General features: G+C 39.3%; 1 protein-coding gene across 3 annotated transcripts in view; it reads left to right on the top strand.

The window, feature by feature from the left end:
• Positions 1 to 24,666, top strand: part of gabbr1a (gamma-aminobutyric acid (GABA) B receptor, 1a) — a 73,278-nt gene that overhangs the window by 8,663 nt on the left and 39,949 nt on the right. For all 3 annotated transcript variants that reach the window (XM_044358793.1, XM_044358794.1, XM_044358795.1), the window contains exons 5-8: positions 537 to 722; positions 3,467 to 3,484; positions 12,456 to 12,616; positions 20,661 to 20,795. In XM_044358793.1, the coding sequence (XP_044214728.1) occupies positions 537 to 722; positions 3,467 to 3,484; positions 12,456 to 12,616; positions 20,661 to 20,795 (500 nt within the window). The remainder of the gene's footprint in view (positions 1 to 536; positions 723 to 3,466; positions 3,485 to 12,455; positions 12,617 to 20,660; positions 20,796 to 24,666) is intronic.

Below are 24,666 nucleotides of genomic sequence, written 5' to 3' on the forward strand. Positions count from 1 at the left end.
AAGGTGTCACTCTTGGGGACCACAACCAATTATAACCTGACTCTGCAGTTTTCCTCAGGTCTACAGAGTGTTTTAGTGTTTCACAGCTCATTGAAGGCATTAAAAAGGCATTTTTCATTTAATCTCGATTTTAAGGCCCAGAACCATTGCTCTCTTAGCGTCATTTTCAACCACGGAGGCAGATGTTTTCAGCAAAAAAGTGCAGATAAACCAACTGTATGCTAGCACCAAATGGCAGACAAAGTTAGTGAGCTGGTGAACATATAGTGGAGTATTTATCAGTGAAAGAGCCAGATATTTCCCCCAGGAGCTAGTTGAGACCAGACCAGAGCTAAAAGGAGAGTGAAAATTGGACTTGTGTTCATCAAGTGGCCAGAGACATGACTCCAAGTTAATGATAATGTTGCTCTGTGTCTGCTGGATGTGTAAATAGATCAAATAAATCTAATATAGATATAATCTAATAAGTATATAATAATAGATCTAATAAATACGTAACTACTTTTCTCTAACTTTGTGCTCTTTCTGGTTCCCAGTGCTGCTGTGTCCACGGGTGTGGACATCGCTTGAGAATGGCCGGGTGACGGTGAAGCCCCCCGGGCCTCCAGTGGAAGGGACAGTGCTCCATTACAGCTGCCATGCTGGCTTCATCCTGGAGGGCAGAAACATCAGCCATTGCACTAAACTGGGCAAGTGGGATGCACCTAAACCCACCTGCCTCTGTGAGTATCTCAGCCAGTGTGACTAGAAGAGATTTGGCATTACGTGTTCAGTTACAGAAAGATTACAAAAGTAATTCTGTATGCTGGGATGCAACTTACTGTCGTTCAAATTCAGTAGGCTAAGCATGTAAAGTGACAACACAGATAGGAATAAAATACATTTATACTATCATTGCAGCCAGTCTAAAACTAGTTAAAGGGCACATATTGTGCTTTTTGTGGTTTTCTGTTGTTTATACACGGTTTTGATGTCGGATATCTATGTTATATATGCTCAAAGTTCCAAAACCTAAGGTAAGCGTCTCTAGAAATGTTCCCTCTAAGACAAAAGCCCAGGTTTCATCCTGTCCTGAACGCTTTGTTTTTTTTCTACCTTGTCAACGAGCTGATGTCAGATCGTTGCATATGCCCATAAATGGCCATCCGTTCCGTAGCCTTTGTCGCTAAGGTTTTTCCATGTGTTGTTCAGGTTGTCCTCTCTCATATTTCGGATCAGATTCTGGCTTGAACACGTACAGAGCTGGCCAATCAGAACAGAGTGGGTTCCTTAGGAGGGGAGCCTTAAAAAGATAAAAGCCAAAACTGCCTGTTACAGCTGAGGGGCTGTATAAAGGGTTAAAATAAGATAAATTAGTAATTTTTGAACTGTAAATCCTGCAAAGATATTCCAGTAAAGCCCCAGATTAAAAATATAGAGCCTGAAGTGTGCATAATATGTCCCCTTTAAGCTAGCAAAGATACTTGGGTGCACAGTCAGTGTTGGCGAACATTCATCTCCAGAGTTTGACCACCGTGGCATGAATATTTCTTATATAAATTCTTAATGTCCATCATAACAAGTAGTAGCAAACCAGTCTCTTGAAAGGTTAAGATGTTTCTTAAACTGATATAGGGAAGTTTACCACTGTGGAAAATATTTAAAATATATTTTTTAAGATTTCTTGTAAATTTTAGAGCTGAGGTGATTAGTTGATTAAGCGAATGAGAGAAAAATAATCAGACATTTCAGACACATTCACAGAGAAAATAATCTACTGATTAATCGATAATTTAAATCATTTTTTAATTGCAGTCCTAGTAAGTTTATTTAAATCTCTAACTACTTCTTTTTGGCAGAAATGTGCATTGTAATCATATAAACATAACACATCCAGTGCCATTTCATCACATAGATATGACTCACTTAGCTTTTGCAGTCTGCCTCGCAAAAATGGGAACATAAGGCTTTAAAGATGACAGATAATTACAAGCACCTGCTCTCCCAATGGTGAAGCAGGGTTGCTAGGCAATAAATGATCCAACCAATCGGAGTATAATCCACAGAGGATAGTCTGCACCATTGGCACAGGCAGGTAAAATGAATGATGTCCCACATTAAACCATACACATAAATACTGAATAAATACTGAATTAATATTATATGAAAGTGTCAGTGGTTCGTGATAGGAATGACACCCAAGAGAGTGTTCTCAGTTACAACAGTTGGCATGTCTATGTCTGAAAAGGATTTGTTCAAATTAGAGCAAATAAACAAGTATTCGGGGGAAAAAAGCATAGATGAAACAAAGAACTGCAAGAAATGAGATTGCCAACTGGTTATCAGAGGGGTTGGCATGGCAACCAATAAAGTTGCTATGGGAATGGTAGTATTAAAAAAGGATGAAAGAGGAATTATCAGCACAGTTGGAATGGCCATCTGAAAGTAGGCTGTAGACTCCTTAAAAAAATCGGATGTATAAATGCTCTATAGTGTGTAAATACTTACTTATACTGTTTAGATCTTCTATGGTGTTACTATAAGATGTTCTGTAACACTTACAGTATTTAAATGTATGAGATTTTATAGTTTTTTTTCTGTGATATTTAAATATGCCTGTAAAACATCATGAGATTACATAATACCTACCACAGTTAGGGACCTCCTGCCAGGCATCACTGCTCAGCATAAACCCACATTTAGTGCATTTCACACTAGTGTTATGTCACTGCCATCTAGTGGGCAGAAATCACTTGAATTTTGAGCTTTACTGCACCAAATCTTGGCAAATTGTAGTTTATAAAGGTGATTAATTTCATTTAAAAACAACAGATTTTTTCAGTAACGCTTAATTTTACAGAAATTTCCTGGAAATTTTCAGAGTAATTTGCAGCTATTTAACATTTCATTTTTAGGACATTTTACATAGAGGGTGGTGCAATTTGGTACAAATGACAAGGAATATCATATATTTGGGTTCATGCGTAGTTGTTAATTTGCAAAGATTCTTAATAAATTAGACTCTTGACAGTACAGTACAATACTACTAAATTACATAACCCTTGCAAAGAAGTACTACTAGAAATACTACTTTTAGGAAATCATTGAGAAAACCTAATATACTAATATATATTGTTTGACACAAGTATTTTCTGTCAGTTAAAGAATCATCAAGAGTCTAATGTATTAGGAATTTTTGCAAATTAACAACTATGTATGATCTTTTTTCTGTTTTGTGTACCAAATTGCACCATCCTTTCTTTGAAATGTCCTAAAAATGAACCGTTAAATACCTGCAAACGGAAAATTCCCAGGAAATTTGTATAAAATTAAAGGACCTGTAATATAAATCATTACCATTTTTTCCCATCAAATTTGTCTTTTTAAATGCTGATGCAGAATGATCCATTGCTTCTATTTATTTGTTCTTTTCCCACTTGAATTAAATTTCTAATCAACTGCTTTTCCTTCTTTTTGCCTGCCACAGACGACAGAAACTACACAGGTAGGACTTTTTCATTCTTATTATCATTACCTGACTATAAAGGATGCATTAACCAAATCCTGCTGCACCTCTATACAGCACTGAGCTGTAATGTGTGTTGTAACCATAAGAGGGCAGCAGTGATCTTTGAGAAAATGGCCAAACTCAGGCGTGTCCCCATTTTGGAGGAGTAATAGCTGTACCCTTTGACAGGTAGTTGCTCTTTAACTGAAGGTTGATGGTTCAAATCCCCACAGCAGCTGGGACAGTCTAACTCAGGGGAAAAGAAAACTTCGTCTATGAACAGATGGTCCAATTAAAGATTTCTCTGCTGTGAGACACACGATTACAGTTAAACTCAGCATGTGGGGAAACAGTATTAAAGAAATTAGTTTTCATATCTAATATTGGAAAACACACATATTACAAGGCTGACAGGATTTCCCCCTTACCAGCTCATTACATGAAGAACATTATTTTTCTGCCCCTGAGTATTTAGCAAATCCTTTTTTTTTTTGTGCATCAAATTACTGAAAGAGAAGATTAGGACTATTTAATTTGCTCATAAGCATAATTAGTGAGGTAGCATTTTAAACTCAACCCATCCTAACTATCCCTTTATGTGTTTTGTTAATTTTAATTCCAAAGTTTTAATGAAAATTCTGCATTCCTATTAGTTTGTTGCTAATCGTTTTTGCTATGCTCCTGCCCTATATGAGGATGGAGGGATTCTGACAGAAGGAGAGGGTTAATAAGCATAAAAAGAATAGCTGCGGGTTTGTCATCATGCAGGTGTAAATTTAGTGAGGTGTTGAATATTCTGTCTACTCACCCCAGTCCTACATAGTGCTCTATTACCAGCAGCAGAACACTGGCTCTGTTGCTGTCAGTGTATTAGTGTGTGAGTTTGCAGCAGGTCATTGCTGAAAACGAACTAATGTGCTTAGTCAGCCCTCCCCAGAAAACTAAAGGGTCAAAACATCTACTAGTAAAGCTGTTTTTCATCTGATCCCTGGCAAGGATGATGAATACACTTGTTACCATTTTCAGGATGGTTCACCCTCTTGCAAAGTTATGTCACCATATTAGGAATTGGCCAGATATTGAATCATACGTTTGCTACGATTCTTCAAAGGCTCAAAACGCAGCACGGTTCCTCTAATGAATTAGGCATAGACGTGTGCTGGCCTTTCATAAGTCAAACACTCCTGTCCACGCATACACATACTGCTCATACACACATATATATATGCGCACACGTCAGGCAACGCTAAACCCCAATAAATTATTTTATTCAAGTAATCCCATAAGTTGCTGATAAAAACTTTCCAAATGTCACGGACAGACTTGACAAACACATAATTAACAAAACAGCGGAGAACACTGTTTCCTCAAATAGAAATTTCCATCTACTGTCTCAATACTGACCTCCTTCTGGCTCTGCTCTCTCTCTCTCCACTCCATGTGCCATCACCACCCACTTACTGCCTCCTCAGCGGGAGAAAGGTTAATACCCTGCTCCTGTCTGTGTCTGCTTTACCCTGTGTGTGTGTGTGTGTGTGTGTGTGTGTGTGTGTGTGTGTGTGTGTGTGTGTGTGTGTGTGTGTGTGTGTGTGTCGGTGTGTCGGTGTCGGTGTATGCACAACATATATGCAAGCTGCAGTAGAGGATTGCATCACTTTTCTCTGTTTTCTCCAATTACAGTGTAACAAAACCAGGTACGCAGTGAATACAAACAAATCAGAAAAATAATCAGAACATAACTAGCTAAAACTGTTTCCATCCAAACTCTGGTTCCACATGCCAAATGCAAAAAAATCCATATTATAAATGAGTCATGCCATTTCTGTTTATCTCTGGTCAACAGACTGTAGACATTAAAGCGTTGCATTATATAATATTTTTCTTATCTTTCTTTCCGAAACCAACAACACATAAATCTGTCTGTGGAATACATTCGTTCATACTGCAGATGTAAATCTTTAAAAAACGATCACAAACATATTCATATATTTCTTTTTTGATAATTTCATAAAGACATTGTGGTTTGTAACAAACTTGTACTCAAACAGAAGTAAATAGTGCATTTGTTGGAGACTATTTTTAGCCGCAGATTAATGTACATTTGGCGCTCTAGTGAGTATTTACAGCAGTATGACATGTGTATGTGGGAGACTCAAAGTAAATGACCATGTTCATCATAATTAAATAACATGGAGGCTCACTGACATGTCTTTAATCGTTCTTAGGCAACATTGGATGTTGTATCTTGGGATTTGTTGACAGTAAGAAAAATATACTTAATATTGCCAGTCTTACACTTAAAAAGATAGATTGTATCAGTAAAATTTGAGGATTATATCAAAACACAGCCAGACAAACTTTAAACATTTAGGGTGCCTCTAAAGTTTAAGATAGAAATGTTGATATATAATATATTAAGAATATTTACTTCATGTTTCAGCGTTTCAATTTGAATTTGATTTTCTCGCGGCAATAATGGATTTTTAAATAGCAGATTATATTTTATAATAGCTATATACATACAAATACGCAATTGGTTATGAAATGATGTGCAATGTCATGCACTTGAGGCAGGGTTTTGTTTTTTTGTTTTTTACAGTTGATCAATGAACTTATATTCTTAACACACTCCCCTCCACCCTGATACTCAACATGATGTATTATTCTAGTATCTGAGGTGCTGCAAAGTATTGAAAATAAGGTGGTGTGTAGTGTGCTGCCACTAGATGAATTATGTAATGATGATACTGCATCACAGTTGGAGCTTTTTACTGCATGATGAACTATATATATATTTTTAGCATACTGGCCAACATTTATGCTCCCATAAATTTGTTGTCATTCCGATAATACTGGCCCTGTCATGTATAAATACGGCTTGAGTTTTCATGTTCTTCATCTGATGCGACAAGCAAAGTTAAACAAACATAAAGAATGGATTTTGAAATACTCTTTTCACCAAAAAGTCTGATCTTTGCACAAAGAGACTGGATATGACATGTCAGTAAACCTTACGTCTACAAAATATCAGCGTCTCCAGAATTGTAATTTATTTTACACACTATATTCGGTCCGAGCATTTTCACAATGTTATGATTTGCTCCCTGTATAAAATGACGACATAATCTGGAGACTGTGTTAAAAAGGAAACATTCAAATTGGTATTTCCACACTGACGCATTTGCCAGGAGGAAAACTGGCCATTATCCTGAAGGATGCCCAGCGTGTAAGCCGCAGACACGCAAATGCACAGCACAAGACCCTCATTAAACTGGCTCAGCAACATGTTACAACACTCATGTGTCCATCGAATCTTTTCCAGGCTGTGCCACAGCTAATGTCTTCACTGAAAGGGCCATTTGCCTCCATGTGGGTTGTTAACACTGCAGTGCCCGATGTTGTTGCGCCTTGCCTACGTTGGCTGCAGGCTTATGGAGTGAAACAGCAAGTAAAGTTCACAGCTGAATAATTGATGGTGCGTTGGATGGGTCACAGGGTGACAGTGAGGATGAGGAGGTGGAAGTGGAAGGCAAATGCCAGCAGATGATCACTACGCTCACCTCAGCCTGTGAGGGCTTGTTAGCAGCTGGATCTGAATAGCTCTCTGCTACATGGATATCCAGATAATGAGATTTGGGTAATGAACCAGGGTTATGTAATAGTCATATTCCATCGCCTAACTACAGAGGGTTTTTAATTTAGACTCCTTCTCAATTGCTGCAATAAGTAATTTTCAAAAGGGAACTTTAATACTGACAATACATTGCAATTAGAGCACTTACACGTGCTTACACAAAACATGAGCATGAAATTAAAAAAAAAAAAAGTGTAGTCAATAGTCCTAATTGGCTGCATTTGAAATGGCAGAAAGTATTGTCAGCACTGTGATGACTGCTTGTCTTTTTCTCAGATAATGAGCTGTTAAACCTTTAGTTATGACATCCCTCAAAGAATTCATCGATACTTTGTGATGCAGGCAGATCTATCCATAAAAAACTCATAATTCTGCCTCAACTACAAATGCTCAAAGGCCTGATTCTGTATGTTCAGCTATACATAAAGTATACATGCATATCTCCACATGTTTTGTCAGAAGTGGATGGTCACATGTCATCGTTTGTTAGAGATACAGACCGAGAGTGAGCTGGACGTGAGCAGAGGGTTCAAACAGCAGGTTTGCAGGGAATCCAGTCTCTCGCTTATCACCGTCTCCACTTTTCTCGGATGGAGATGAAGGCAAATAAAATCATCTGTGATTGATGCAGCCTGCCGGATTTTTTGCTGACTTCTCAAAGCAGCGCCTGTAACATTTTATAGACTTGGCCATGGAGGGGAGGTAGAGATGAATGGCCAATGTATTAGAAGAGGAGTTGAACACTGTGCATTTGTGATAGCCCAGTAAGCATTGAGTTGAGTGGCAGGTCAAACAACGTGAAGGCCACATTTTTGGTTAAAACTGAGCTACATCGAAATTTGAAAGTTTCTCAGATGTCAAGACTACATGTAACTGTTGTTGCAGCATTTATTTACCATAACTTAACTTTATCATCCTAAGAGTGGATTCAGTGTTTTTGCACTACTGTTCCTTAGAGCTGCAAGTAACAATCATTATCAATTAATTTACAGATTGTTGTCATGATGAACTGATTAATCATTTGGTGTATAAAATGTCAGAAAATAGTGAAAAATAGTTTCCCAGAGCCCAAAGTGTCTTGAAATTGTTTGTTCTGTCTGACTAACAGTCCTTAGCCGAAAGACATTCAATTTACGATCTTAGTGAACCAAGAAAAACAGCAAATATTCACATTTGAATTCCAATGATCTGTTGACCCTTATGCTAACAGAAAATAACAAAATAATTAATCACTTGTCAAAATAGTTGTCTCTTGATTGAGTAATTAATTACTTTACAAATCATTTCAGCTCTACTGTTACTGCACATTTACTACTGCTGCTACATTTGGCTCATTGCCTTCTGTATTTCTGCTTACTGTAGCCTGTATTCAACTTTTATTTTACTATACTACTACTATACTACTACTAACTATAATATATATATATATACTACATACTTGTTGTTTACACTACCTAACATAGCTAGCCATATCATCACTGCATTCACACAAATTTTCACACATTATTTGTGCAATGCTATATGTTAATAATACACGTTTTTCTTTTTTTTAGATTTTTGGCATTTTCAACACATCCACATAATTCAACTATAGCATTTAATTTGACAGCTGGAGGTGTAGACAGGAAACGGGTAGAGAGAGAGGTATGACATGCAACAAAGGTCCACAGGTAGAATCAAACCAAGGTTAAGTGCGTTAACTTAAAGGTTAATGTTGCAGTTATGTGGTAAGCTTCTTAGCTTAGCTTGTTAATTCATGCTTTTATATCGTTCTGTCTTGACTATTGTAACTCCCTTTTCACCTGCCTCAGCAAAACATCCCTGGACAAGTGGTCCAAAATGCTGCTGCTAAACTCTTAACCAGGTCCTCCAAAAGGTCTCATGCGACACCGATTCTGATTGCTTTTCACTGGCTCACCGTCAAACTCTGAATCCAATTCAAAGTTCTTGTGATCAGTTTTACAGCTCTACATGGTCAGGCAACTGTCTACATTAGAGAGCTTCTGCAGTTTTATGTCACCAGCAGGTCTCTAAGGTCTTCTGATCAGGGTTTGCTGGTTGTTAATAGAACTAGGCTTAAAACTAGAGGAGACTGGGCTTTTGAGGTTGTGGCTCCTAAACTTTGTAACTCTCCCCAATTGGATTTAAGATCTATGGACACTGCAGACACCCTTAAAAAGCAACTTAAGACCCATTTGTTCAGACTTTCCTTTGTGTAATTTTTCTATTTTCTATTTATTCAGTTTTTTATTGTGTTTTATGTCTGTATATGAAAGGTTCTATACAAATAAAGTTACTTACTTACTAGGCTACCGGAGGGCCCCATCCTTATCTGTATTATGCTTCTCTGTCGGTTACATTAAACTGCAATTCAGTTTACTGGCAGTTACTGTAAAGTCAATTTTTATTTACAGTACCAGTCACGAGTTTAGACACACTTTCTCGTTCAAGCCAATAGAAAGTTGTGTCCAAACTTTTTTACTGGTACTATATATTGTATAGCCTAATATCACAAATCACAAATTTGCCCCAGGAGGCTTTACTTTGCATTTACATTTACATTTTGTTTGGCAGACACTTTTATTCAAAGTGACTAACAGGCGAGGCAAGACAATCAAGCGTTGGAGGACAGTAAATCAAAAAGAGCCGTGGTACAAATTCTCAGGTAGCTGACCAGGTACAAGTGCAATGAAAAAGAGAGCTAGACAAAAGTTTTTTTTGTGTGTTTTTAAAAAAAAAAAATAAAGTAAGAAATGACTAAGTAGACAAGGAATATCATAAACAACAAGAAAGTAGAGAGCAGAGAGAGTGAACAGAGAGTGAACAGAGCAGAGATTTCAGGCAATTTTCTGTACAGAACACAAAATCCTGTATCTTTAGATGCTCAATTTGGATAAGAAAAAATCCTCCCCCCCAAAAAAAACATTAATGGGAAAAAATGGAAGAAACCACACTGTGTGCAATGACAATAAACTAGAATCTAATATAATCTTACTAGAGATGAAACCAGAGACAACAACAGAAAATTTATCAGCCACTATTTTGACAATCAGTTACTCATTTAAGTCAGTTTTCAAGCAGTCAGTTTTCCCTAGTTTGAGGTTCTCGCTCGTGAGGCTTTGGTGCTTTACTCTGTCTTATGTGATAGTACACAGACTGAATGACTTTGGAGTTTGGGTTGTTTATCTGACAAAACAAACAATGTCACCTTGCGCTTCAGGAAATAATAATGGGCCTTTTCATTGTTTTCTGACAATTTATAGACGGAACGATTAATTGGAAAAATAATTGGCAGATTAAACGATAATGAAAAAAATAATCAGCTACAGTCTCAAATCCAGCAACACGTTGAAATGTCATCATTGACATTATTTGAAGCATTATGTTAATTAGTTAGGCTTTATGTAATCAGGGAGTCTCAGTGAGATCAACATCTCTTTTACAAAAGACCTGAGATCAAATTGCATGCGTACAACATCAAAACAAGACAGCAATACATTCACACAAAGCATTCATCACAAACACATACGCACTAATTAAAATTGGCAGAAATATTATTAAAAACATCAGCAAGTAGAATTTTAAAGGCTCTCAGAGGGATGAGTGTCTCTACCTTCAGTTTGTTTTGTAGTTCATATAAAGTGCATAATAGCTCAGAGGAACTTTTAAAGCTAACCTGTGATCTGGTGTCATGGTGTCAATATCCCAGAAACATAGATTTTTTTTTCTTTTAAGAATTTAGCCCAGTTTTAAATGTACGGCTGAGCTCTAATTGAATTAGTCACTTGAATTGTGACAACATATGATCATATCATGTTAGGCTTTTTAAAAAAATGATCTTGTGTAAATGACTTTAGAGCAAATCTTATTTGAAAACCAATCGAACAAGATATTGATTGCTTTGAACATCTGTTTGATTGTTTTATGTCATTATGTATATCATGATGTACAGTATATCATTCTCAAAACATTAGTCCTAACATTAATATTGTGGTATTGATTTTAACCATATCGAACATCCCTTCCCTGACCCTGTCCCTCTTACTTCTGACTCTGAGTTTATTAAATTGCCCTTCAACCCTTGGGACTTCAATCTTTAGCCACTTGCACAGATGCATTGATTAGAAATTGAGCTGCAGGGAGTGATGGGAACAAGAAGCCAAATGCAAATAAGAAAATGTGACAAAATAAGGTTGTGTGGGACTTTTGTAGAATGGATGTACCGTTTAAGTTAAGCTCAGCGTGTAACTCATTAGAAAATCTTTGAGGAGATTTTGCCGAGAGCCCCCTCCCAACCACTACTCTCTCTCTCTCTCTCTCGCTGTCTCTCTCTCTCTCTCTCTCGCTCTCTCTCTCTCTCTCCCTCCCTCCCCCCCATCTCTCTCTCTCTCTCTTACGGCATACATTTCAGACTTGTCCTGGCTCACTCTCTCTTCTCTCTCACACACACTCAGCCAGCCGGTGCTGCAGTGGATCAGACGCAGAGCTCTGGCGCGCCTGCTTTTCCGCGGCAAATCGTTCATCTGTTGGAATACGGCAGCGTTAAAAGGGGGAGATGTAGCCTGCTATTTCCTCTGCTTCAACCCTCAGTTCACTACAATCGTGTTTTGTTTTTTTTTTTTAGCCGCAGCTCCCAATCCACACTCCACATTTGACCCGGTTACGTTTTCTGCGCGGACTCCAGTGTTTAATCCGCGCGTCCTTTATGCGTAAAAGTCGTGAGTAAGGGACGCGGTGTCCAATATTCATGATTGATTGCGAGCACAAAGCGGTAGTTCAATTTAGTCTAGCCAAATGGGCAGAATTGTAACGAATTGGACTGCAGGACTGAGGTTCGCTTGAAACTTGACTGATGAGAGACTCGGTGTCCTCACATGATCGCTACGAGTTCTGCAAAGTAGCTAAAGGCTGACTGAACTGTGTTTGACTTTGTCCCGAAAATATCCAGTATGCCATGTATAATTAACAATGCATTATGCAAAATTATACGCCGACTAAATTATTTACTTGATTCGTTTAACATTTGCAATTACAAGTAAATAGTTGGCTTACACAATATCTGCAAAGCTCAACGTAAAATACAAACTCACCCCTGCTTTCTTTTTTTTTCACTCAGCCGGACACGTGTTGAGTAAATTTCAACCAGTCGCAAAATTCATTTCAGAATTCGCACATAAAAATAAATTTGCTCGGTTTGGCTCCGCTGCAGCACCTGGAGCAACTTGCTCCGGTTCAGCTCACCTTGAACCATGCCGGCGATTTGCAGAAGTCCTCGGCGGGTAATCCGGGCATCTCTCATCTTCCTTCTTCTCCTCTGGCTACGGCCGTCCGCAGGCAAGAAGAAGCTGTACATCGGAGCGCTGTTCCCCATGAGCGGAGGCTGGCCGGGCGGTCAGGCGTGTATGCCCTCCGCTCAGATGGCCCTGGACCTTGTGAACAACAGGAGCGACATCCTGCCTGACTACGAGCTGGAGCTCATCCACTACGACAGCATGGTGAGTGCATGTGGAGGAGCGTCAGAGGAGGTGCGCACTTAAGTGATGTGTGGTGTCAGTCAGTGAGGGATCTGATGATCTGCCTCTCAAATTAGCATGAGGAGTAACTGACTCTAGTGTGCTGAATATGATTTGTCATCATTGTCATGTTAGATTTTGACGTTTCCTCTAACAATCAATAATGTTTTCTTGACTTTTAGAGCTTATTGTTTCCCAAGGTTGGCAGGTTGCAAGGCTATATATGAAAATTGACTAAGAGTTTGCTCTCCCCCCCCCCCCAACTCACACATCTCAAAGAAGAGCTTTTATAAGTGCTCACCCCACTGATAACTAACCCTCACAGTCCTCACTCTGCTTAGGCAAAGGGGGCTTCCATGCCATGAGCAGAGCTGCTCTGTCGTAAATGAACAAACACACCACCTGCTTGTTGCTCATCAATCATTAATCATGGTGGTATTTTAAAATGTCAGCATTATCAACCACTATAAATCCAATATCCCCCCACCCACTGGTTCCATTTCCCCTCACTGCCCCAGTTTACCACCTACAACACTGACACAGACTTTAATCAAAAAGCACATTATTTATCATAGTGAATAATCTTTCTATTTCTGCCTCGTTGCTGCGGGTCCTAATTCTTATTCTGGAAGTTTTTTGGGGGGGAGAAGCAGAGACATGTGAAAGCAATTAGCTACTAGATATCCCTTCTGTCTCCTCTCTTGAGGGTCGTTATCAATCACGCTGCAGGACAGACGCCTGCAGGACAGATGCCTGGAGAGTGGCCGGGGCACCAAACAGTTAACTGTGGGGGACTGGTTAGAAATTTGCTACAAGCTTTATTCTGATTGGTGTACAGGGCTCTGCATTGGAATCCTGTTAAACAGAATAGCGGAGAGAGAGAGAGAGAAAGTGTGTGTGTGTGCGTGCGGGAGAGAGAGAGAGAAAGAGAGAGAGAGTTGGCATGGCAACACAGTTACTCTTGAAGCAAACCACAGAAACAAATAAGGTTTCAAAATATATGTGCAAATTCATACGGTGGATGTATGCAGAGCTGATAGTACAGTGCATGCTTATTATGCGTACACCTTGTTCTTTACAATCAAATGCTAAACAGATCAAATATGTGTATGTTTGTGTTCGTGTGTATGTGTATGTGTGTGTGTGTGTGTGTGTGTGTGTGTGTGTGTGTGTGTGTGTGTGTGTGTATGTGTGTGTGTGTGTGCGTGTGTGTGTGCATCCGCTGATTACAAGTGTAGTGGAGCAGGCAGCTGCAGATGTAGCTGCCATAAACATAAAGATAAAGCAATTCCATGAACAGATTTCATAGGGATTGGAAAACATCACTCCTCGTGCTTGAGGAATCGCTGGCGCCTCCGGCTCGAGAAATAGATGCAGATCCTTTGAATAGAACAGCTCAAAGAGGCTGGTATGACATTGTCTGAGAGACGCTGGTTAATTCCTTGAATTAAGTCAAGGGGGGAATTTATTGCTCCTGCTGTGGGTACAGTGTGTTTGAAATGAGATTTTTACCTTCTGATTGCAAACGTTTTTCACCTGGCTGGAATAGTAATGAAGATCTTACCCTCTGAGAGGAAGAAAAAGCAATTATAAGAAAGGGGATTAATTAGCTATGATATTTACATCTGGTTATTACGACTAACTCCACATTCTTGTTTGGTCAAAGAGCACATCTCCATCTTGTGAGCACAGCTCTTTGTTTAACTATGAGATTAAGACAAGGGCGTAACTGGTCCTTTGTTTGCTTGCATCTCAAGATCAAGGCTGGAGAAGTGTAATTATGCAGCAGACTCCCTTGACCTGAATTTGTTATCATGATGTTTGTTTGTTATCATGAAGTTTAACAACAATATTGAACGTATAAGACATGCATTTAAGTTTGACTCAGGTTTGGCAAACAGGTGCCTAAACACACACACCAGTCTGTGACCATTAGGGTTGTGGAGTATCAAGCGATGTCCTCAGCTTGTTCAACATCATACAATATTCATGAAGCTCAACACTTAATCCCAGCCTGTCCTTTTAATGGATGCAGAGACCCTGTGGTAGCAGAACGGCTTGTTTCCCTGGCTATTCTGGCGACAGCATCAGACTATTTACAGCCTTCTGAGATCTACACACAAACACACACACACACACACCCCGACAGACACATACACACACACATACAGTATGTGCAGACACACACTCTGCACGCAGGCCGTTGCCATGGATATATCAAAGCCGAGACTGCCAACTTTGATCAATTATTAACAGTGATGGAGTGAGACAGTGGAGATACAGAGAAATGGTGAAACAAGGTGCTTCCCTCACTTCCGCCCTTTATTTTAATTGGCAGCCGTGACACAATTTCCCGTCCTCTGTGGCATAACCAGTATTCATCACTGGTCCTCACGCATGTCCACTGGCACACAATCCTTGAGTGGGGTGCCAGACGTAATTATGAGGAAATTAGGAGATGTAGCAGCGCATGCTTGGAGATTCAATACATAGGCTCTCCCCCAGGCCCTTATCTTATCTCCTCTTCACACTCTTTTTATATTATTCAATCTGGAGTGTAATTAGAGAGTGTATTATGACAAGCCAGTGTCTTCTGCAGTTCTTCCCAGCCCAGGGAACCTTCAGTTTCTTTCAAATGTTCTCGCAGGCTGGGTTTGACTGATTGGAAGGGCTACATAGGCATGTTAACATTGACACTGATATTGGCTCAGGGAATTTCAGAACCAAGGACAGCGACAGAAGTGGGGGAGTTATGTGTGTGTGTATGCAGCTGTGTGAGTGCACTTCTATGGCTGTGTACACACATCCGCACTGGTTGAGTGTATGTGTGTGTGTGTGTGTGTGTGTACGTGAATGTGTATGGCATCGGGGGCCGTCAATCCAGGCGCTCTCATGAGCCATGGAGGGGTAGAAATGAAAGTGGAAATGGTGATGACCCCAGAGGGTTGTAGAGAAAGACCTCCAAGAATAGCAGATACCTCAGCCTTTATTGCATACCTGCCAACACCCCTGTTTTCGCTTTTTTTTTCTTTCATAAGGGAGACTGTGTGCTTCTTCACCTCTTACTGCACTGTGTTCCCATTTTGTTACTGTTCAACCAAAGGTTTCATTTCTTATACTCACAGAAACACTTAAATGATTGAAAGGTTCAGCTACAGAGTCTGATTCCGTTTTGCAATTGTATTCAAGAATAGAGCCCTTTATTTGATACCTTTACAGCCTGTTAACCTTTGTATATTAAGATAAAGGTGCAATGAGCATGAAATAAGTTGCCAGTAGGGGTAAAACAACTGAATTTATTTCTTGACAGACCAAAGTCAAGCCCAGACTGTTTTCACAACAGTATATGCAAACAGTATTTAAGCTTATTTATTTATTTTTTTTTGTGGCCTGCTCCATTATTGTTCAAATTTTATGCATTTCATTCAGAGATCTAAAGGACCCTTATTTTATGCGGGATGATTAAGGCCTTTTATAGCTTTTTCAACGGATGGGCATTGGTTTACCACCCAATAAAAATGTTTTTCTCACTAATGCATGCCATTATTTTTTCCCAGCAAAGATTCAGCCATAATTCACCTTTTTTATTGAGGCTCTGCACTACTACTACCACTTACTGTCAATGTATTTAAACTTTGCATTCTACACTGTTGACAGACTTGTTCCTTGTTAAAGGGGACACATAATGCTTTCTGTGATTTTTCTGTTATTTCTATACTGTTATGATGTCTGATGTCTATATTAAATATGGTCAAAGGTCTAAAACTTGAGATGAATGTATGTTAAAATGCTCCCAGGACATCAACAGCCAGGTCTTCAGCCTACTCTGAACGCTTCATATGCAATGTTACTTCAACTTCCTCCTCCTAATGACGTCAGATTGTTTTGTAGCCTTTGTTGCTAAAGCACACAAAACACAGTTGTCCACTCAGATATAGATTCAGACTCAAACATGTACCGATGTATTTGAGAAGTTTCCATTTCAAGTAAAGAAGAAGTAAGAGATGTGAAATCCTACTACTGTCAATTTTTTTTACATAGCCTCCAGAGCCGCTGGAAGTCAGCCGAGACGCTAACCAATCAAAACAGAATGGGCTCATTGGAAGGGAGGCTTAAAGAGACTAAAGCTATCAGACAGAGGCTGAACTGAGGGGCTGCATAAAGGGCCAGTATAAGACAAATAAGGAGGTTTTATTTAACTGTAAATTATGCAAAGATATTTCAGTATAGTCCCAGAATAAAAATATAGACCTGGAAATGTGCATGATATGTCCCCTTTAATTAATCATGTAATCAATCTAAATATAATCTAAGATATATTTGTCTGACAAGATAATATGTATAAACATGATTTTGCCTACATTGAGGGATAATACTGTAGACCTTTGTCTTTGTTTAGATACTTCAATAACCTCTAAAAGGTCAGGATCTGCACTTTTTCATTATTTTTTAATTTCTACATGTTATGAGTGGCGAGTAACTCAGACAATTTATGAAAATAAGCTGTTATTAAAACCTGCAGTGTCGGATGGTAATGATGAATTGATTAAATAATTCAAAGATAATCAGCGTAGGCGATGAATTACGGCTCATCAGAGTTTTGTTAAAACACTGTAACACCACAAAGCTAACGAGCTTCTTCTCAGCATGCAGCCAACCCACAGCCAGAGTGACAGAGAACACAAACAACCTTCGGGAAAGACAGTGTTTAAAAAGGTCTGTGCGTCAATCTGCATCTCCCTCACACCAAGATGACTATATGTTGTTCCAGCAATTAGTTTTATGAGGAATAGGCAACCATGTACCATGGACGCCCAATAGGCTACAGTTTTGTTCACCGGCTGAACGTTGCAGCATCCAAAAACACCAGAGAGGGGGAAAAGATCTGTGATCAGATTGATTCCAAGGAAAGCCTGCAGCCTCTTGGCCCCGCATTGCACAAGGTTGCATATTCCTATATGACATCAATATTGTGAAGCTGCTTTCCCAGTCAGTGTTAATGCTATTAAACCAGTGCATTGAAGACGGTCAGCAGTGCATGGAGACAGAACAGTAGAACAGACTCAGTGAGTAATTTTACAGACATGTACTCCATAACTCTAACTGGGTACAAGTAATCAGCTTAGGGCAATATTTTGATATCAACAAGTAACAGGATTTTTGTACAGGTTTATTTTGTTGTCCCTCAGCATTGTTATGCTTTTATTAGTCAACAGCAGTTGTCAACAACCTTTCCCAAGCAAAAATCCTGTTTCAAGTTCAAATAGCTAAGATCTACCATTCAGAAATATTAGCCCAGAGACACTCTCGCCTTGCATGTACATGTATTATTTGAACACCTCTCTCGGCTCTTTTTTTTTTAAAGTAGTGCATTTAATCACAAACATTACTATTATGACTACTTTCATGTTTTGCCAAGGGGAAATGAAGACATAACATGAAATGAAACACTCTCATCACCCCCAAAACCAGCCCAGGAGACATGTCTTCAAATGAGAAAGACTGACAAATAAAAAATTCAGCTGATCTCAGACAACAGTTAAATAATTCAGCTGGGACACTCGCACTATGCTATGCTATGCTTTGGGAGGTTGCTTTCCCGTTAATGCGTTAATGCTATTAGCCCAGTGGATTTAAGACAGTCAGCAATGTATGGAACCTTTAGACAGACAGTCTTTTGCCTATAATTGATAGTATGTACCTGGTCTTCGGCCAATGGGAATAATTAGATATGGTCAGTGGAGAGATGACCATATCTAAAATGAGCTGGACTCCAACCAGGTATATTGCAGCTCATCGTTGGTGTTGGTTGATGGTAAAAGGTTAAAAGTTGTTAGTTTTGTCATTAGTGTGTATCACTATAAGGTGAGAACTTTTCACTTTGATTAAACTTTCAAAACATTCATAGAAACTTCTCAAACCACTCCTGCAGCATAATCTAATTTTTGCACTGTTCATCTGAGCAAATCAAATATTTTTGCTAAAACAAGGCTAAATACACTGAACTGACATTTTTTTTGTAGCTTACAAGGTGCCAGTGACCAACGTAAACAAATGTGGAGTTGAAATTAATTATTGACCATAGGAACAAATAACTGCTAAAATATTCTGAACTCAAAGTTTGCCTACTTGTTTTCAGCCATATAACATGGCTGATATAACTTGCTCAGGTGTCAGCTAGTAAGTCAACCTTGAATTTAGAATATTTTATTGCAGGACATCCGGATGGCCCAGGTGTTGACACGGCAACCATGAACCACAATGTCCCTGGGTCGCATCTGGCCATCTCTGTCTCCCTTCATTTCCTGTCATTATCTACTGTCTCTACCCAAAACAAGTAAAAAATGCTTTAAAAACTACTTTGATGGAAAAACAAACTTCAAGCTGACCAAAGATGATTTTCTTAGTGAAGGAAGAAAGTGCCATCTTTTAATAGCTGCCTTCAAATAAGTAAAAAAGCACCTGTTGTGTACGTTGTTTGTGTTATAGCGGTCTGCAGCAGCAACGCACGCTGACATTGCTAACTTCGGTGACAAATATATGCTTTCCTTGTAGTTGAAAGTAACTTAACACAGCAGCCCTGATACAGCTCTGGGAGAACATTCTTATCAACTGAAATGCCTCAAGTTCATCTTGAAACCCCACAAAGATCAACAGGTTAATTGCGATTGATGGTTTGGTCACCTTAATGACATGCACAGTTTAAAAAAACATGCCTTGAAGGTCTTATGTGGCCCAATGAATCAAAGAGAAGTCTTCCTTTTAAGTTGAAATTCGTACTTTGATAGGCACCAATAAAGAAAACCATATCTATGAGAGGATGTCAACAGTCAGACTTCTCCTTTAATATGGTTCAGACTGACTTATCTAAGGTCACGTAGACATCCTGACTTTTTCTGTGGTGACATGACACCACTATAATTCCACCCAATCTAGAGTTAATGGAAAACACATCAATCAATGAGAAGCCCTGCTATTCCATATATTCCTGGGTCTTGAGTGGTGATTACCACTTCAGAAAAATCACAGGGCTGTCTCAAAGAGAAAATTCTGCCGTTGAGACAAACACCCCAATTAGGAGCCATATTGATCTTCACTGTCATCGGCCACGGTACGATTGTTTATGACACTTGTCGGGAGTGTATTTTTTTTTAATCTGCATGTGTGTTTGTTTTTGCAAGCTGTTTCTCCTCTTCCGTGCTGAATCATTAGACGTGTCAGGCCAGTTTATTTGTGACTCATGAGTGGTGCAGCGGTGACGGCCTGTCGGTAGTCTGACTGACACAGCAGTGATGGATCATTCCAGCCACACTGTCGCCACCTAGACATGCTGTAAATGACTTTATTGGAGGGTTGTAATGACTTGTGATAGCTGCTGTTGTGGTCGTCAGGCTCACTTTTGTTTGCCCGTCTCTCTGTTCTTATGTCTTGATCTGCGGACAGCGTCTTGTGTTTTGATGTTACACACTGCCTGTGTGGACGTGAACTCTTAGCGGATGATATTTTTCTTTTTCTTCCCCCAGCTTGTTTTTTCTCTACACATTTGCATCTACTTGTTTGCTGCTCCCTGCTACTTTTGTGCCATTTTCCGTCTCTTTATCTTGACCTTGTCTATTTTGTTCTTTCCATTTCTCTTACTTGTCCCTTTCTTTCTCCCACGTGTCTTTTCTCTTCACATTTGCATTGGCCTTTTTGTCACTCCCTGCTACTTCTTTGTCATTTTACTTAACTTTATCTACTCTCTTCTGTTTTCTTCTTTCTGTTTCTGTTTATGGTCACCCCCATCTCCCACACTCCATTACTCATGTCTCTTCTTTTTCTTCAACCTCTGTTCTCTTTTTCTTTCAATCTGTCTCCCTCACCCATATCTCTCCCCATCTTCCTTCGTCTGACTCCTCCATGTCCGCCTCTCTCCCTTTCTCTTTCTCTCGATTGCCTCAAGTCATTTCTGTTCCTTAATATTGATCCACCCATCCATCTGTTTATCCTTCCAACCATTTAACACTTTGTCATTTTGTCCTTCCAGTGTGACCCAGGAGAGGCCACCAAGTTGCTGTATGACCTTCTCTACACTGAGCCCATCAAGATCGTCCTGATGCCCGGCTGCAGCGGCGTCTCCACACTGGTTGCTGAGGCTGCTCGCATGTGGAACCTCATAGTGGTAGGTGTCTTTGACTGATTTTACATTCTCCACTTCCCAGCCATTTAAACCCAACTGCACTGCTCCATAAGTGTGGCCAAATAATGCATCAGCTTGTACTGTTTTGAAAGGACCAGGGTGTAAGATTTAGTGGCATCTAGCAGTGAGGTTGCAGTTTGCAAACGATCAAATACCGCCCCCTCTCCCCCCAACCTACAGTGGCCGCAAAACTTGTGAAAAACACGAAAGGCCCTTTCTAGTGCCAGTGCTTGGTTTGTCCATTCTGGGCTACTGTAGAAACATTGCGGTGCAACATGGTGGGCTCCATGGATCTGTAGATATACAGGGCTCATTCTAAGGTATCGAAAACTTCAGTTGATTATACACTGATTAAAACATACTTATGACTACTAAATTTAATTTCTGCCAAGTCTATGCCACTAAATTGTACACACTGCACCTTTAAAGGGTCAGTTCACCGTGATTGTAAAAAGAAAATCTGTATTTTCTCACTCACTTTGTGTGGTATCTAGCTAAGTGGATAATTTTGGTTTTATGGTTTCAGGGTTTGGCATATCCACCTCTAGAATTTTGTTTTTGGGACTCACAGCATTGTTAAATGGCATTTAAAGGCCATGTTCATGTGCAATTTTCAATCTGTTGTCAGATTTGTCTTCATCATGTCAGGCCATCAGTGCTTTAACTTAATATTAAGGTTTTCCTTTTCCTTGGTCTATTCTCCTCATTTAGATGCAGAGTTGAGTAGAACAGGGCAGGAAATGAGAGAGGAGCAGAGCAGCTTGGACATGAGAGAGGAGAAGGAGAGGAGAGCAGTGTAGGAACAGCGAGTGAGAACTTACTTGACTGCTGGAATAGAAATCAATTTGAATATTTCACCAAGACTTACCTATTTCTTATAGGTAAAAATGAAAAAAAAATGGGATGCAAATTATGCAGGCAAGCAGGGTCACTTGGGGCAATGAGAACAGGAAAACTGATGTACACATTCTCTAGCGAATGGCAGAACTGTAGGGTAGACCCATATGGCAACAACAATGAGAAGCAAATGAAATCTTTGAGAAAAAAAATAAAATGAACACAGTGTCTCGCACAGTTACAGATTAGCAGAGGACATACAGAAAAGACAAGATGAGAAACCTCTAGAGTCAAGCTCTCTTAAAACATAAGCTGAACTTTTAGCTTCAGCCCACAATGTCTTCAGAACAGCATACTATATTGACAGGAATAACCGGCCTTACTCTGATCATCCAGGACTAATAAAGCTACAGATGATAAATGGTGTTAATGTTGGCCATGTTGGCCATGCCACTCAAATGTCAAATGTACAGACATTGTACATTTCATATCAAAAGAGATGAGGCAAACATTATTGGCAAGTATCATGACCTAACCAAAGCTCACTGTTATTGTGGATGAAAGCACCTTGTTAAGGAAAAAGTCTTATTGTGTACCTCAGAACATCTGTTGATAGCTCAGAGCCGTTGACCTTCTTCTTAGATCTTCTTGAGCTAGAGAAAACAACTGCAGATGAACTCACTAGTGAACTACTGAGCTTCCTGCTGAAACATGGCCTTGAAGATGCTTTTCTCAAAGAATGTCTTATTTTGCTCAGATTGAGCCTCTGTAAAAAAAAAAAAAAAAAAGAAGTGTACTCAAAACTGAAAAGGAAATTCCCAGGCCTCATAGGCTGGCATTGTCTGAACCGTTAGGTTTGATTTGTCTGTATCAGTTGCAGTCAAGCACTGCACGGGGACCAACCACTTCACATCTTTTCTTGACAAGTTATATTGTCTGTATAATCAGTTACTAAAGAACTTAAGAGAGCTTGATGCTGTAGTCTCTGAAGTAGGTGTATGTTTGAGAAGGATTGGTTGAGTCTTAGGGATGAGGTGGGCGGCTTCATCTTTCAGAACAGGAAACATTGTTTGGATGATGTATGCTGCCCTCTAAAATCACCTCACAGCTGCAAGTAAAGATGTGAACCGAAATTCAAGTGAAAGAGGTATGTATGAGAGGCTAGCAGCAAAGTTGAGTTTATTTGCTTTTGTTAAAAACCTTTGGCTGATGATGGATGCGCTTGAGGAGTTTAAAGACGTGTCTGAGTCTCTGCAGTCCAGAGACATTAGACTGTCTCAATCAGTCATTCTGATAAAAAGGCAGTTAGATGTTTTTAGTACCACGAGCAGGAGCCCAGACAGTGGTCTATTCTAGAAAACTGTATTTGAGGCTGTGCAGCAAGGTGCTTTTTAAGGACATCACACTAGTGACAGCAGGCAGAAGGTAATAGATCCCAGAATGTTCTGTGAGGCACTATGCAAAATCATGCAAACAAGAATGCTCACAAGCAAAGAGAAATCACTCTTTCATAAAGTCAATGTGTTGGATAAATACACATGGCCAAGCGCTCTACCATTAATGTATGGGGAAAATGAAGTAAGAGAGCATTGTCTTGAATGTCAGTGTATCAATGCACAAGTCCCTTCTGTCTAATGTTCATTAAAATAGTCGGACCTCTTCTTACCTCTTGGGACGCCACAAAATATGTCAGTAAGCGGGCTAGCTACCGGAAGGTCTGCAGACTATTTAGCGTGTAGACAAAAAGACACATGACCACACCGGCTTCCCCATATCAGCCCATCTGGGATCTGATGATCCAACTGGTCTTGATACTGATACTGGAAGTGAGTCCGGTCAAAACAGAGTAAGCAGTGATGGCTGCTGCTTGTTCTCAACTATGACTCATCAAACTGTCATCATTTGTGCTGGTGAAACGGTTTTGTACTTTATATGTTTTCACATATTGAACTGAAAAAAGGAGAGCATCTAAAATGACAGCCCTGTGCGACTTGTGGAATGAAAGAGGCCTTTCCTGAAACCTCACCACATGAAGTGCATGAACTTTATCTTTATCTTTATCTACCTTATTATTGTTGTTTGTCTTAGGAGCTTTCTGCTTTGATATTTTCAAGTATTGACACATAATACCAGCAGCACATTTTGATGTGTTCTCTGTACAAACTTGTTTTTTGCTGTCATTTTTGTCATTTTCCGTTATTGGGAATGTAGGCCACTCTCTTTCTCCACAAGGATATAGCACAAGGATATAGTGTTGAAAAATATATGGATTTTATGTTTGCTTACCTGTGTCACAGCCTGTAAGATATAAAAGTCAGTGGCTGACCATATTAAAATGAAATCATTTGAAATTCAATTTTCCATTTGTGTGCACATGATTTATGTCAACATTATAATTAACAATAGTACACACAAATGAGAAAATGTCAATTTGATTATATGATTTCATTTCATTATTGGCAGCCAAACAATCTTGGGTAAGGTTTGGAAATTTGAAAAGGTGTTGGCAGATATAAATTGATTCTTCTCATATTACTTTGTATTATTATTCTTTCCCTTAGTGGTAACAACATCATTCCTATATTTGATACTTAAAGAAACAGTAAGTCATCAGCTGTAGTTTTGCGCACTGTTAACAGTATCTAGAAGGACTTTGATCAGCATTTTAGTGTTCAGATCAGAGGGTTGTCTCATCTTGTTATATTTTATTTACAGTTTTTCAAATTATATCAATCTTGGTTAAATGTAACATATTTAACAATCTTAAAGCGAGACTATATGAATTTTGAAAGAAGAAGCAACACATTCTTCCTCTTACAAATCCAAAGTTAAAGGCATGGGCAATAAAACCCACTGTGGTAACTGAAGGGCTTTAAACCATGTGAATCGCTACTTACTACTGAAGCTCAAACACAACATAACTTAATTGACTAATGGGGAGGGTTGGTGAAGGGGGGTTCAAAGTGCTGAAATTCCTCTAGGAATGGGGTGTACTGTTAGGGTGCTCTGTGGCAGT

This window comes from Thunnus albacares, chromosome 8 (assembly GCF_914725855.1).
Source record: "Thunnus albacares chromosome 8, fThuAlb1.1, whole genome shotgun sequence".
In the NCBI taxonomy this organism is placed as follows: Eukaryota; Metazoa; Chordata; class Actinopteri; order Scombriformes; family Scombridae; genus Thunnus; species Thunnus albacares.